Below are 16,557 nucleotides of genomic sequence, written 5' to 3' on the forward strand. Positions count from 1 at the left end.
CATTAAAGTCAGAGAATAAGGTGAATAGGTGAATAATTAAATAAGGTTTGATATGGAAAGGTGTAATAACCAAAACATTGTTTTTTTGCCAGAGGAAAACACAGATCCAGATTAGTTTTTGCTCTGTAATAATACTGTAATATTAATATTCATTAATATGAAATAGGAAATGTACAGTGTATTTTATTATGGAATGGAGTTTATTATGGAGTATGCTGTGCTCTGATTGGCTGATTGGATCTGTTCCCGAGCAGAAAGGCTGTGGGTATCATCTGGACCTGTTCTGGGTGGGCATCCTGATGGCGGTGTGTTCGTTTCTGGGTCTGCCCTGGTACGTCGCCGCCACCGTCATCTCCATCGCCCACATCGACTCTCTGAAGATGGAGAGCGAGTCCAGCGCCCCCGGAGAGCAGCCCCAGTTCCTCGGGGTCCGGTCAGTATAAACCCTGCCACTGATTTTACCTGCTTTATTACTCAACATCCTCGCTAACTTTACTCTCTAACTTTACTCCCATATGAATCTGCATCCGTCATCCATCAGTACAGACTGTGTTCCACTGCATTTTACCTTCTGTAGAATTAACATACATTACAATTCATTTTAAAGCATTTCTATTGGTCCACTTATAATTAAATTCTCACACAATGTGAAAGACAACTGCTGTGTTCCAAATCAACAAACAAATAATAATAAGATGTTTTTTTTTTGCTGCTTGTTTTTATTTTGTTTATTTCCAGATGATTTGGAATAAAATCGGCATTAAATGAATAATGTTTTCTTTCCTTGTTTTAAACAGTTTACGTGTTTTAGTTTTTAATGATTACGTATTTGTCTCTTTGTTCCCACAGGGAGCAGAGGCTGACGGGTATTCTGGTGTTTGTTCTCACTGGACTCTCCATTTTTCTGGCTCCTGTACTGCAGGTGAGCGACAGTTTATATCAATAATCATCCCTTAAATAAAACTGAGTTTAACTCAAAACAGATCAGCTAACGTAGTGGAGGGATGAGTAAGATGTTTAAATTTTAAATGCAGCCAAATTAAAGTAAAATGTCACAAAAAATGGAAATACTTTAGTAGAGATACAGAAATACCTGTTTTAGAGTAATGAATTATATTTCCTTTGTTACATAAGGAAACAGATACTCTACAGTGCCTAAAAATAAACAAGTCATTAATTGAGAAATAAATCAGAGCAGCAGTTTGTTTAAGGTTAGAACAGTGCAGCATTTATACAAGGTGCATATTTTATTGGTTATACACTTAAGAAAAAACAAACAAAAAAAAAGTCTCCTCATTTTTTTTCATTTTGTTGCAAAAATTGTGAGAAAATAAAATCGTGAATACAGAATACAGAGTGCATTTTTTGTTAATATTTTATCAGTATTATAACCAGTAATAACCTGATAACTGATGCTGTATTTCAGTTCATCCCCATGCCTGTTCTCTACGGTGTGTTTCTGTACATGGGCGTCGCCTCTCTCAACGGCATTCAGGTATACACACACACGTTGTTAATCTAATATCTGCAGTTTGAGTGTGAATAATATAATAATCTGAATGCTGTTTTGTAGTTCTGGGAGAGGATTAAGCTGTTTCTGATGCCGGCTAAACACCAGCCGGACTTCGTATTCCTGCGGCACGTCCCGCTGCGCCGCGTCCACCTCTTCACCGTGGTGCAGATCACCTGCCTGGCCGTGCTCTGGATCCTCAAATCCACTGTAGCCGCCATCATCTTCCCCGTCATGGTGAGTTATTATTATTGTGGTAATTAATTACTATTCAGAATCATCTGTTTGGGTGAAGGACAAACACAGCTGATAATCTGCACAGTGCAGTTCTGTATTACAGCAGATTTTATAAGGTTCCATTCTAAACCCACAGGCATTAATATGTAGCAGGTGCAGTTGTAACTCAGGTGAGGAGCTCTGTAAGTATTATTCAGCACTTATCAGCTCTCTGTAGTTGGTTTCTATAGTCTGAATCAGTTGATGAGATCACTCTGTTTGGTTTGGATTAGTTTCACACATGCATAAACCTAAACTCACCAGAATATGATAAACCACCAATAAACATCATGAGGCCCCTCTTATTGGTCAGAGCTGTCTGGCGCAGGAACAAGAAAGTAAATATAGTGAGAAGATTCTGTATTTCAGCGCATATATCTGTATATCTGCGCAGTATAAAGCTTATTAAACACAGAACGCTGAAATGCTGCACCTTCAAACACAGTGAACGCAGAACTGACCGCACTCAGTGTGTAAACAGCATGGAGCAGCAGAGACAGCGTTTGTTCTTAGCTGTGGTAATTAGCATTATCTGTCTAATATATCATATTAAACTGCACCTTATCAGCAGTTTAGCTCAAATAAAAGGAGTATATTTGGGATTAAATCGAGACCAGCTTGTGGTTTACTGTTTTCACACCTGCCCAATTGAACCGCATTAAGAATACAAACCAACCAAAATCCATTTTAACCGAACCAAATAATCCTGGTGTGAAAACGCCCTAAATCAGTTCTTTTTTAGCGTTATTCGTCCTGGTTGCAGATCCTGGGTCTGATGGTGGTGAGGAAGATGCTGGACCTGGTCTTCTCTCAGCATGACCTGGCCTGGCTGGACGACATCCTCCCCGACAAAGACAAGAAGAAGAAGGAGGACGAGAAGAAGAAGAAAGAGAAGAAGAAAGCCAAGAGTGGAGATCACGACAGCGATGAGGAGGTTAGCTATTAAACACACACTCACTATCTATACACTCAAACACACTTTAACACTATATAACACTAACTAACTCTCATTTATTAGTTTACTGTCTGATGTTGGTCTGTGTTTTGCTAATAATGATTAATCGTCAATAATTAATCATTAACTAATCATAAATGTCTCCGTCTTCTGTTCCACAGTGTTGCTGAAAAGGCACTGTATAACATTTACTACAGTCTGTATGTTATTCCCTCTTTCTGTGGTTAGGGCTGCATGATGTGGGTAAAAAAATGCAAATATTTTGTTTATATGACCAACTATTGCGTTTGCATTATATTTTTAGGGATATTTAGGGATGCATTAGCTGAAATTATTTGACGTAAAATGTAATGCAATTACCACTAAAATGTATGGAAACAACTAATTAAGCTAACAACTAATTACTAATTAAGCAATAATACGCTTGAGGTTTGTGCTATAAAGTACAAGGCCGAACCTTGAACCTCGAGTGTATTATTGCTTAATTATACCACAGTTCCATTATCAGTGTTTATTAAAGGATTTAAAGAGTTAAAGAGGAGGAGAAAATAGGATCTGTTTGGTTATAAAAACTCCACCAGTTAAAATAGTTCCATTGCTGCTCTGTTTGTTTGTAGCTGAGCTGTTTGGTTTGTAAGCGCTGCATGGTTGCTAGGTTACCTGTATGTGGCGGAGTAATACATGGAGAGCTTCGGTTATTAGCTTCAGTGCATTACCGGCTGATAGCGGCACTCATAGAACGCCTCTCAGCCAATCACATTGCAGTGTCAGAAATGTGGAAGTGCGGTATAATTTACCTTTAAAAATGTTAAGTTTTCAGTAAATTAATGTAGTTTTACTTTGAAAAGCAAGAAAAATGTACATACATATTTAGTGCATCATTAGTTTTACTACATAAATAATAATAAAAAAAGTTATATAAACTTTCTTACAGCTTATATCAGCTTATATCAGTTATTTAAAAACTTTTATTGAATTATAAGCACTAGAAAGATCATGCAGCCCTACTTTACTCCACTGTGTTCCTCTGATTCAGCTCCAGCATGGCTCTGTGTTTACTGTAATGTAATTAATGGTTTACCTGTCCTGTGCCGGGTGTTGTGCCGGGTGTTGTGCCGGGTGTTTTGCATGTGCATGTTGCTGCATGGCGATAGTTTGTGTTTACTGTGTTTCTCCCAGCTCACACTTCCCAGTGAGAACCCTCCCTCAGTGAAGATTCCCATGGAGCCCATGAACCAGATCTCCCCCGACCCCCCCGACACGCCCCCACCTGCCTCTACCTGTGAGTGAGGTATATACACCTTTAGAGACACACAAATGATGAGTTTCTTTAATTTTACCAAATTAAAAACCTCTGGAATATAATCAAGAGGAAGATGAATGATCACAAGCCATCAAACCACCAAACTGAACTGCTTGAATTTTTACACCAGGAGTAAAGCAGCATAAAGTTATCCAAAAGCAGTGTGTAAGACTGGTGGAGGAGAACATGCTGCCAAGATGCATGAAAAAAAAACTGTGATTAAAAACCAACCAGGATTATTCCACCAAATATTGATTATTTCTGAACTCTTAAAAGTTTATGAATATGTTTTCTTCTGTGTGTTTCTTCTTGATATAAAAATCATGTTTATTAAAGCTCTTGTTGTTTCTGTGTAACAGAATAATCACTGTTTTTCCATCCGAACCCCCATGGAGTCCGACTCAGACTACAGGTACTGTAGTGTTCAAAGTACAGTACAGCAATCTGACACACACACTAAACACACACACACACACACACCTCTCACACACACACATATAATACATTCAGCATGTGTCAGCAGAGTGAGCAGCACTGCAGGACTTTGAAATGAACTTATCACTGAGCTAAACTCCCTCAACCCCCCCACCCTCTATACACCTGCACACATATTAACCCCCACATGTTTTACTTACAATCCTATAGGTTTAATTTTATTTTGACAGTACTATATAAAAAAAAACAATATCGAAAAGCAAAAACAAGGTCAGAAGGCTGATGCTAAATTAGCTCAGGTACTGTTACTATCCTAGTCCTGTATATCTCATATCTTTCAGCTGCTGAACACGAGTGTGATAAGTGATGTTGAATGCTTTATAGAATTTATTTATTGTGTGATTAGAGAACAAAAATGTAAAATACAAAATAAAAATGTGGGACTAAGCACTGCCACGATAATCAGGAGATCACTGGTTTGAATCCCGGTCATGCTGCATGTCATCAGCTGCCGGAGCCCTGAGTGAGCACAGTTGGTCTTGGGTACAGTACAGTGGATGGCGCGCTCTCTTTCCCCTCATCACTCCTAGGGTGATGTGGATCAGCACAAGGCTGCGTCTGTGAGCTGATGTATCAGAACCGAGTTGCTGCGCTTTCCTCCGAGCGTTAGCGCTGTGATGCTACTCAGCAATGCTAAAACATCAGCAGCAGTTCAGAAAGAGGCGGAGTCTGACTTCACATGTATCGGAGGAGGCGTGTGCTGGTCTTCTTAACTCTCCTGGTGTTGGAGCATCACTAGTGATAGTGGCATTGTATACAGCATCACTCTAATACCAGGGTTGCCAGATTGTTAGCGTGGTTTCCTTGAAATGTTTGACATGTTTTAATCATATGGGCCTGTGAATCCTAGAGGGCCCTGATAATGAAGATGAGTTTACCTGTAATTTGTGTTTACTGTTCCTCAGCATCCCTCACCACCTGAAGACCTCCTGTCCTCCCTCTTCAGTTCATCACCCCGCCCTCCGAGCGTACGACTTCGGCGTTCAGATGGAGCCTCGGTATGAAGAGCCTGGATTTTACCACCATCGCTTCTGTTCCACCGGCAGCGAGACCATGCTGTAGAGTAAAAAATACAAAATACATATTTAAACTGCAGTTCTGAGCTCTTCAAACCAGAACCTTTAATACAGAACACCTTTAACCAAAGATAAAAGAGGTTCATCCAGGTCCAGAAGCTTCTTCCCACGTTCTGAACCTGGATTAACCCTTTGCGTTTGGGTCAGGGTTAAAGATGTAGAGTACAGACACACAGCAGAGAGAGAGACAGGAGGTAACACAGACACCAGAGCGTCCCTCTCCACTCCACCGTCCACAGGAGGAGCGACAGCACCAGCATCTCAGTTTACTCACAATTCCCTGTGTCTGGATCTGAAGCCAAAACGTGGAGGAGCGTTCTGCAGCATGACGTCCACGAGTGAACTGATTTTATAAATAACAGCGTTCTGTCAGTAGCCTCTAAAACATACATATAATATAATATAATATAATATAACAGCCTCTTATAAAAGCACAACCTCAGTCCTCTATGGTATTTTCTTTTAATAAAAGCTGAAAATAATATATATAAATAATAACAACAATATCCTTCTCTAATAATTACCTTTTGAATAAACATCCAAATACTTAGTTGAATATTGATTTAAAATCTGCATTTCTATGTTTGTTTGCATGATGTTGACCTGCTGTATCACACGACTAGCACCGTTTCCTACAGGGGTGTAGATACTGTGGGAGGAGTTGTGTACAGTATGCTTATACAGGATTGTGTGTTTGTGTGAATATGTGTGAAATTAATTTGTAAAGACATGTAATGCACTCTAGAAATAAAGATATTTTAACCATTAAAAGTGTATCATATTGTCACATATTTGAGTTTTTGAGATGTTTCTGTGAAATTGGTGTCTTAGTTAAATAATCATTTATCACATATATATATATATATATATATATATATATATATATATATATATATATACATATATATATATATATATGTATATATATATATATATATATATATATATATATATATATATATATATGTTTTTTTATTTATTTGATTTACATGAGACCCTAAAACGTTATTAGCCCATGAAAAATATCTTTAAATCTACATTTTTCTTTTAAAATACTTTTTTTCTCTGAGCCACTAAGCTAACATCATGTACAAAAAATTATAATGTGTGGCCACGATTTATTAAGGCCTATTAAGGTAATTAAGTTGTGGGAATTAAATAAGACCTGGCCAGATAAGTCCCCCCCCCTACTTAATTATCTCTTTCCCACAGTTTAAAAATACATTTCCAAAAACATTTTATAAGTAATGGCAACACATAACAAATTTGTTTACATCTTTTTACGTCTTTTTTTGGAGCTTTTTTGGAACTTTCCTAATTTTGTATGGTAATTTGAGAGGAATAAAAGTTTTTTAAGATAAACGCTTCAGAGCTGAATTATCTGCTGGTTATTTTATGTTAATTTTTGGGTTTTAAAGGTTTAAAAGTTGGAGCATGTTTTTATTCCTAAAGATCCAGAAGAAGGAGGCTAAAAGCTAAACGCTAAGCTAAAAACATGTTAATGCTAAAACTACAAATCCCGTCAGGCTGCTGATTACAGGCGGTGACGTCAGGCGGGCGGCGCGCTGTGATTGGGCGTGGCGCGGTGAGTGGGCGGGGCGCTGCGCGGTGTTCCGGCTGCAGGCTGAGGGAATAATAAACAGAATGGAGGAGAAAACAGAGAAATTCGAGTTTGTGAGTAAATTTAACTCGTACAGCGTAACTCAACTCAGCGAACTGCTGGAGGATGAGGAGAAGCTCAGCTCTATAGTTAAACAGATGGAGGAGGTGAGAATTTATTATTAATAATCTGATAAAAACACGAGTAAACACGGCCTGCTAATAATACTGCTGCTAATACTGCTGCTGCTGCTATTGTTAAATACTGCAGATTTAATCAGCAGGGTTAATCTAAATCTGTGTTTTACTGAACTGCTCCTTATTTACACTTTAATTAAACGGGAATTGGGGTTTATTTTATAGTTTCTGGAAGGTTTTATGTGTTTATAGCTGATTATAGTTGATATTTATGAGTGTGGTTAATATTCAGGAACATCCGCGAACCCTTAACTAAACTAACCCTAATCTAAATTAAATACATCTACATTTAAAGTAATATAATTAACCCTAGCTCTGAAATAGTGGTTTGTTATAAAGCTAGTTTTCTATATTTCCTCATTGTTAGTTCTGGTTCAATGTTATACATATCTAACCCTAAAAACACATTAAGATTTTACTGGTGATAATGGTCCTCGACACTACATGATCAGGGAGTGTCAGAAAGGAAACACATTCAAGTTCTTAAGAGCTGAAGCCAGTATTTTATTATTAGAACTGTAGCTACTATGCGCAGTACATAATGGTAATAATCTGTGTATGATTTAACCGTCATATCTTCCACAGCCTTGGCTGCCAGGTATTGTAAAATTCTGCAGATTAAATCATCAGGTTGAGGTGCTGTGTTGCTGAATTTCCCCTCATTTCCACATAGAAGTTCATTCTGTTTTTTTTTTTTTTTGGTGATAATAGATTAACCTAAATCATCTACATCTACTATTACATCTAAGGTAATCCAGAGCTAACCCTAGCTCTAAAATATGAATTTATACAGCTAGTTGTCTATATTTCCTGATTGTTAGTTCTAGATCAATGTTATACATAGCAAACCCTAAAAACATTCAGTTTATACTGATTTATAAAGGTTCTCTACACTACACTTGCTTTCTGTGTGGCAGGTTAACGCTACTGTAATTATTTGGTCATAAGAATAAATCCTAACTGCATTAAGACTATGATTAATTAAAGGAACTTTAAGGATAAGCTATATTTTCTGAAGTAACTCAGCATGATCAGGATATATCATCAGATATTAAGAAAACACATTCAAACTAAGTTCTCAAGAGAACTGTAGGTACGATATGTGGTACATCAAGGTAACCTGAATGGGTTTTAGCCTTCCCGTACCTGCCCACCAACCTGCCATTACCCCAGTCCCATTTCCACACCCTGGCCTGCCAAGTATAGAACACAACAGCACACAGACTGCTGCAGCCTTAGAAACAGGCAAGTCTGCAATTTTTTGGCTGAATCACTGAGGTAATCACTGAGCTTCAGTAAGGTTTGTTTACCATAGCCAGGTGATTTATCACCTGTTAACTGATCAACTCCAGAGTAAGACTCGTGTTTGGAAATGGGACTCCTGCTGTGTTTAAAAGGCATCATGTTGCTAACTCCTGGAAGTCTGTCTGTGTGTACTGTTATAGGTAATAGGCTAGGTTATATAGTGTGTTCCCTCTGTGTGTGTGAGTGTGTGTATTATATGTGTGTTGTGTTGTTATGAAAGCTGTTCAGTGACTCACTCCGTCTCACAGCTCTGAGACTCTCAGATGGCGAGAGGATTTAATCTGACATTATAAGAGCCTACAAATATTTCTTATATTTTATTATTTATTGCTATCCAGAAACTGAAGGAAATTATATATATATATATACATGCCAATTTCTTTTTTTTTTTTTTCCAGTAACCGTTTTTGTTAGTTCCCTTTGTTATTAAAAAAATACAGATGGAGAATGGTGATGTAATCTCTGATCACTGTTTGTGTTGTGTCTGTAGATGCAGGAGGTGCAGCAGTGTAAGGAAATGACCCTCGCCAGTAACCGCAGCCTGGCGGAGCAGAACCTCGGCCTGCAGCCCGATCTGGACCAGCAGAAGATGCGTCTGACCAAACGCTACTGCTGTTTACAGGAGCTGTACGAGTCCTACCAGCTCCGCAAATCCACACTAGGTACGATCACTGTACTGCATATATCTGCTCAGTGTTTAATACAGCGCTCCTCACACCATTATCTAGACTGGTCGAGTCAAGGGGGACCGGGCTTAAAACGCATCCCTTATTATCCCTAAATATTTCCATATATATTTCATATATAGTCTCTGTATGCTGTGAGTTGGAGTGGTCCCAGAGGGCAGGTTTGAGAACTGCAGGCCAAATCAAGCTGCTTATTTTTATGAAATTGTTCAATTCAGAGCAGTCTTTCCTTCCTAATATAATCAGTCTGAACCGGGCCTGCAGAACCAGACCTCACGCCATCAGAAAAACACCATAAAATCACTTTACTGATCAACGTTTATGTTACATCAGAATCTGATTTGGGATTCCTTTAATCAGAGCAGTGTTTGAACCAATTAGAACCAATTACTGCTTTCTTATTCCAAATGCTGTGTTGCTGAATCAGGCGAAAACTGTACAGCTGTGGTTATACAGTTGTTATGAGTTTGTGTTTATTAAAACACTTCTTTTTCTTGTTCCCACAAAGATCACAGTTCAGGGAAAAGCTCGCTGGATACACTGTTAGCCCTGCTGCAGGCTGAGGGAGCCAAAATCGAGGAGGAAACGGAGGTAAACCGAGCTCATAATCACTGAATTACACTGACTGTGATGTGTGTACAATTCTCTGTATGTCCTGTACATATGCAGTATTGACAATTAAACTACTATCGTTTTTAGCCTTCAGCTCTCTGTAAACGAGGCCAGTCATGCTGTATCTCTTGTAAATGTCCATTTTTTAGTTTCTCTGCTTCTTTTTTCTGCTCTTTTTAATTTAAAATAATGTCCTCCTCCACACTAATAATGCTCAATAGCAAGCAGAACTGTAGTTTGCGCTTGTAAGCGCTGCATGGTTGCTAGGTAACCTGTATGCGGTGGAGTAATACATGAAGAGCTTCGGTTACAGTGCATTACCGGCTGATAACGGTACTCATAGAATGCCTTTCAGCCAATCATATTGCAGTGTCCGAAATAACTGTGGTATGATTTTCTGTATAAAAGGGAAAAGGGTCTTTACTCCACCCCCTGATGTTCTCCTTTGTTCTGGTTGGTTGTAGAACTTGGCCGATTCCTTCCTGGATGGAGATTTGTCACTGGATTCGTTTATTGAAGCGTATCAGAGTAAGAGGAAGCTGGCGCATTTGCGGCGGGTGAAGATCGATAAGCTGCAGGAGATGGTGATCAGATACTTCCAGATGCCACAGGCCTCAGTTACGGAGCCCGGGCAACCCCTCGCCGCCAACCCCCCCGCCCTGTTCCCCGCCCACGCCAACGGCTCCCCGGTCCCCCTGAGACCACCCGCCCAGCCGGCCGGCCAGCAGTCAGCACTACCCTACCCAGGAGCTCCATACCCGCCTGTCCCTGTGCCCAATATGGTGCCATCCTACTCCAGCCCGTTTATACAGCAGTACACCGCACTTCCTCAGCGGCCCGGTCCGGGTGTGCCCCCCAGGACTGGCTTCATCATGCAGTGAAGAGATGCTCCATATGCCCCCTAATATTCCTTTATCTTCTTCTGTAGAAACGGATAAACTGGGCATTTCTCCCTCGTTCCTCAAGCACTTTGATCCTGTACAGTTCTGGGTACCGTGCCCTCAGTGTCGACACAGAGGCGTCACTAAAATGTTGTTTTTCTTTTGATCATTTTACTCTTAGCTGCAGTTAGATTTTATATTTTGGGAGGTAAATTACAGAATTAATCAGTTTTCCTATTAGGGACAGAGCGCGTTTATGTCAGTCGCACGTTATGAGAGAAAACAACTCCCAACAAGCAGCATAAAGTTATCCAAAAGCAGTGTGTAAGACTGGTGGAGGAGAACGTGCCAACACGCCTGCTCTGTGGTGGGACGCAAAACAAATAAGATTAAAACCCTGAATTACTGCTAGGCGACATGTCCAAAATATGTATCACCAATATATTTCTTCCTTTTGAATATTATTCGGATAAAAATATAAACAAAATAAACAAAAAAGCTACTGACAAAAATATCAGTAATCAGATTTTGGTATTTCTCTGACCCTGCTTGTGAAAATGTTTAACAGTTAAGCAGTGGTTAACAGCACAGCACCAAATGCCGTCCAAGCTGAATAATCATCTTCTAGCTGATGTATGATTTCATTGCTTTTTGAAAACAAAAGTTGTCCCACAATTTTCTATTCTCTTCTGTTTAAACTGAGTGGATTGTTTTCTCCCATAAAAGGCGTGGCTTTAATCCGATGATGTGATTCGCTCTGTATCTATACAGGAATTACTAAAACTTTAAAAGCTGGTGCACACGGCCTAATGTCTATTTTAGGTCAATTATATCAAATATATGCTGTTCAAACATCATGTCTACATGTAGGCCTGCCACGATAATCTGATAGCATGATATACTGTCCCAGATGTAACTGTGATAAACTATATTATTACAGTTTTTGGGGTGTTTTTAAACTTTACATCCAGGACTGATTCTGGGCTTGTTTAGGGGAGGAGCTTATTATCACTGGTTTGTTTTCACACATAAGAACGTTTTCAGGACTGTAGATCACTTGTGCTATTCCATGCATGTAGATGCAGCACATTGCTAAATGAACCAATCACATGACCCCACACGCAGCACATGGAGCGGATAGCTTCCACACCTGCAGTGGAAGTGAAACCCAGAACCAGACAGATTTTTAGCTCGAAATGTACCAAACCCGCGGAACAAGCACACTCGTGAGAAAACGCCCTAAGACCATGTCAGTCAACTGATATAATGATCAAAAATGGCATAAAAATGCAATTACACCACTTTCAAAAATAGACATCGAAATTGCAATAGTAAATCAAATTTAAATAAGTTTAACGATCAGATAAAAATCTTGTAAATGCAATCTCCTCGCTAAATAAATGCTATAGGAAATTAAGGGATCAGCAAAAATTATTTTATTCAACAATATTTACATAAATTGTAGGATAAGTCAGTACTTACCATCATTCCTGTGGCAGGCCTATTATACAAAAATTATACTGAATTATTTCCTGTAGCTTTGAGAAACAATGACCAGATATGTAAAAAATCTTTAAGAAGCACTGAATTGCTAATCCAATATTGATGCACTATATGGACAAAGGTAACGGGACACCTCACTCATTCAGTTCAGGCATTTATACCCCTCTATAACTCACACCTGCTGTCAGTCATGGTGCTAATAGCTTAATGTATATTTATTATCTGCTCCAGAGAGTCCTAATATATTGGCAAATCTTCTCTATTAAAGAGACTAAACAAGCTGTGTGTGTGCATTTGCACATCTGTGTCAGCAGTAATGGGAGCAGCCTGATTTAAAGCAGCTGAACAGGTGTCCTCATACATTTGATCATATAGTGTTCAGTGTTTATGGGAATTAAAGTTTTTCTTTAACATAATAATCATGTAAATGAGATGTAAAGAGTTTAGGGAGTGTGTGAAAATATGAAGGATAAAACGTAAAAAAAAAAAAAAAGAAAAGCGAGGATGGTTTATATGCAAATCGGAGCATTGCAAATATATAATGTAGTTTTATTATTTTTTTTTGTTCAAGGAAACCCCCTGTTTTTAAAGATGATGAGATGCTTGGTTCAGTTCATTTTATAATTTTTGGGATTTCTGGGTTAGCCTGACCAGCAGCCAAAGATTTTCCTTGTTTCCCCCAAAAAAACTCAAGCATTTAGTTTCTCCGCTGGTTTTAAAAGTAGTGCACACGCATTTAAACACCTTACAGATTTGATTCAGTTCTTTCAGTATTAAATGCATGTGCTGATGCTGCCTTCAGGTCTGTTGGGAATATTTAATATTTAATAAACACCACCATAATTACGTTTACTGATTCAAACATAAATGAACAGTTTGCTGGAACTGTTTATACATTAAAACTGGGTTAAGTGCATAACTGGAGTTATTTAACCCCTTTACAGGTTCCACAAATAATAAAAAAATGTTTCCAAATCTGATATGAAAGTTAGTTTACTGGTTTAATATCAGAAAGAACAAATTGCTTTATTTATGCACTATATAATTGAGCTGTTTTCATTAAATGCTACGTAATGTAATGAAAATAGCGCCCCCTTCTGGGTCAGAAATAATGCAGTTGGTTCAGTAAACTGACTCTCATCTCAAATTTGGAAACAGACAGTTGAGCAAAAATGAGCAAAATTTTATTCACTGTCTGCATCATTTTAAGAGCTTTGAAATTTGGCATTAACACATTTTAAGATAAATGAAGGCCTTGTTTATTTAGATAAATAAATACATGTAAGACTTTTTAAAAGATTTTTAAGGATTTGCAGAAACTCTAATACAAGATCATTTAAACTGGATAACAATATCACTCACACAATTCTCATTTACTGCAAACAAAACTAACAAAAAAGTCATTTTAAACAGAATTGGAAACGAAAGGACAAAATTAAATAAAAATACTTTATAGTCGTATAATGTACGAACATCTGAGGAGGAACTGAAGGCAGCATTAGTGTCATTAATTTTGTAAATCTTAATCTATATCCTGGATTAACAGCTAAAATTCTATTCAATTCCAATAAGAAATCTGATTGATTCTCCTTTTTTTCACGCGTTTGTGAGAATAATTAGTTTGCACACCAAAGGCTGCGTCCCAATCGTGTACTACTGAGTTTTTAGTGTGTAGCGTAGCTAAAAGTGTAATTGTGATGTAAGGCTGCGTTCACACAGCAGGTAAAAGTGGCCCAAATCCAATGTTTATTTTAACCTGATCACAGTATCTGTTTAATGTGATTTATATCTGACATTAATCTGAACAGTTCACACTCCTAAACTGACGCTAATGCGCTAAAGAGCAGCAAATTATTGGAACAGAGATTAATCAGTCTTATAATTATTTCTGTCCATTTATTCCTCTACTTTTTTTCTTATTCTTAAAGTAAAAGTCACTTAAATTTTATTATTTTAATTTTATCTTAGTGAATAAAATTCTTTTAAATATAGTCTAATATTTCTAATTTTGAGATTACTTAAGTAATGTATTAACTGTTACATTGTATTAATTTAAAAACAGCGTGAACCATTTTCTACCTATCGCCGCTTTTACTGGTAAACTGAGCATCCACGGTGCTGCTAATGGTGCTAATACATAAGCTACTGTGAACATGGAGATATCAGGACAGCAAACTCAGTCTTCATCTTCTCATTAACGCTTTATTAAACCAAAGAAACACAGGAATAGAACTGAAGAGAGCACGTTTTAAAAGTACTTTTACTTTGCTCAGTGTAAATTACACATTCTCACCTAAAACTTCGCTGGACTGTTGCTTTAAAACAAAGAGAAAATAGATTAGAAATAATAAGAAATAATAATATTCTAATAAAATTCTGAAAAACAGTGCAAAAAATGGAAAATGTCAGAAATTAAAGATTTATTTAACTAGATTTAAGAGGATTTAAACCCTGATAAGAATTTTTTTTTTTAAACATTGCCATACATTTTTAGAAATTACCCAAAATATCAGATTGCGACACTTTTACCTGCTGTGTGAACGAAGCTTAAGTGCTGCAACAACAATAGAGAATAGAGTAGGAAAATCTGCAGTGACTTATTTTATCATATCAAGTCTCCTGTCAATACCTCCTGTTAATTATACGTATAATGATATTTATTATACTAAATATACTAATATATCTGCACTATTAAGATTAGTAAGTAGTTTATTTTATAGTATCAGTGTGTTGTACACAACTGGGACGCAGTCTGAGCCTTTTTTTCCCCAAACAGTAATGTCCCTTTGACCTTTATTTTAAAATTTTTTTATTACATAAAAATGCTGTGAATTCCTGTTTAGTTTAGTTTATTAAGCGTTTAGGGTTTAGGGTTTTCCAGGCAGGGATTATGCCTAGTATTAGACTATACAGCATTTCAATAATAAGGGCTTGGTGATAACATGCGTATCATTATAAAGGGGTTACGATTCAATATATCACAATATATTGCAAAACTGTTAGTAAGGGGATATATTGCTATTGCTTAAATTAAATACAAAAACTGTCCTAATTTAGGAAAAACACATTATCATATATATATAAAATCTGAATAAAAGAACATAATGAAAATAATGACAGAGTACAACACTGCCCTCTAGTGGGCGGGATTTACACAACACTACATGAACCACTTCTGACACCAATCTTTACATCTAATCTAAACTATTAAGTAAAATCAGAGCTGTTTCTGAAATTTAATAAAGTAAAACAATTGTAAAACAACATATATTACAATACATTCATCACCTTAATTACATACATTTTAAATGGAAGGAAATATATTCTACAGCTAGATTTATTTAATACCTGTCTGGTGAATCTGAACCCTGAGGTCTACAGGATGGGCTTTGTTTTAAACTGATAATAATAATACTATGCAGCCCTCGATGCTCCGCCCACATTACCTGCAGATACCTTCAGAACCTGTATAAACACAATGAGTATGTGACGAATATGTTTAAAACTGTGTAGCACTAAATAAGCATTACTTTACTTTTGACTCAGTGAGGCGTGGGCGGGTCTTAGTTAAGTCTCTGTATGCTTAAAAATAAAAAATAATAATTACTGTAATATTAGGTAAAGTATCAGCTGTACAGATTAGGAATAAAATAACAGAAAATAATACAGCCATAACTCAAGCGTGCCTTGCAGTAAAGTTGCGTTTAATTTTTAATCCACTAATATTTCTGCCGTTTGTTTTCTTTTTCTGTTTTTATAATGATTTTTTTGGTTGTGTTTTAATTTTCCCTGGTTTGAGTTAGGGTTACTACTGGCTCTCAGTGTCACATTTATGACAGGAGGGGTCATCCTAGTGTAATGTGCATGTTTGGATAAATCCTTTTATATTCTGTTGTAAAACTACATGGAACACTCCTTATGTAAAGTACTGTATGCTGTAATTGTTTTCTTAGTGGTGAAATATTAATGTTAATTGATTTTATAAAAATGCTAATTAAAGAAATCGAGCAAACACGTCTCTAATGTATTTATTTAATGTTTGAAAACACAATACACATCCCTGCAGCACTGCTGCCCTCTGCTGGAGAACATATAGTACTGACATTAAACTCAAAAGGAGCTATATGTATTATATTTAATATGTATTATATTATATTA

General features: G+C 37.2%; 2 protein-coding genes across 7 annotated transcripts in view; both read left to right on the forward strand.

Annotated features, from left to right (window-relative positions):
* Positions 1–6,386, forward strand: part of slc4a5b (solute carrier family 4 member 5b) — a 30,334-nt gene extending 23,948 nt beyond the window's left edge. For 5 of the 6 annotated variants that reach the window (XM_049468492.1, XM_049468493.1, XM_049468491.1 and 2 more), the window contains 7 exons: positions 255–433; positions 850–922; positions 1,427–1,495; positions 1,574–1,747; positions 2,550–2,720; positions 4,404–4,456; positions 5,445–6,386. In XM_049468492.1, coding sequence (XP_049324449.1) covers positions 255–433; positions 850–922; positions 1,427–1,495; positions 1,574–1,747; positions 2,550–2,720; positions 4,404–4,456; positions 5,445–5,601 — 876 coding nt within the window. In that variant the 3' untranslated portion in view covers positions 5,602–6,386. Of the gene's footprint in view, positions 1–254; positions 434–849; positions 923–1,426; positions 1,496–1,573; positions 1,748–2,549; positions 2,721–3,920; positions 4,033–4,403; positions 4,457–5,444 lie in introns of all 6 variants that reach the window. The other variant, XR_007427375.1, reaches the window with a different exon arrangement.
* Positions 6,387–7,197: 811 nt separating this feature from the next.
* Positions 7,198–12,870, forward strand: vps37bb (VPS37B subunit of ESCRT-I b). Its single transcript, XM_007250310.3, has 4 exons — positions 7,198–7,382; positions 9,208–9,379; positions 9,912–9,994; positions 10,480–12,870. Exons 1-4 carry the CDS (start codon positions 7,260–7,262, stop codon positions 10,894–10,896), a joined length of 795 nt encoding a protein of 264 aa, XP_007250372.2. The 5' UTR covers positions 7,198–7,259; the 3' UTR covers positions 10,897–12,870.
* Positions 12,871–16,557: the final 3,687 nt, after the last annotated feature.

Source organism: Astyanax mexicanus, chromosome 20 (assembly GCF_023375975.1).
Source record: "Astyanax mexicanus isolate ESR-SI-001 chromosome 20, AstMex3_surface, whole genome shotgun sequence".
NCBI lineage: Eukaryota > Metazoa > Chordata > Actinopteri > Characiformes > Acestrorhamphidae > Astyanax > Astyanax mexicanus.

What these genes read in the sequence shown, in the direction of transcription:
- vps37bb (XM_007250310.3), top strand. Translation starts at nt 7,260, where the DNA reads ATGGAGGAGAAAACAGAGAAATTCGAGTTTGTGAGTAAATTTAACTCG. An exon ending in TAGTTAAACAGATGGAGGAG is followed by an intron (nt 7,383 to 9,207) that starts GTGAGAATTTAT and finishes TTGTGTCTGTAG; the next exon opens with ATGCAGGAGGTGCAGCAGTG. An exon ending in AAATCGAGGAGGAAACGGAG is followed by an intron (nt 9,995 to 10,479) that starts GTAAACCGAGCT and finishes GGTTGGTTGTAG; the next exon opens with AACTTGGCCGATTCCTTCCT.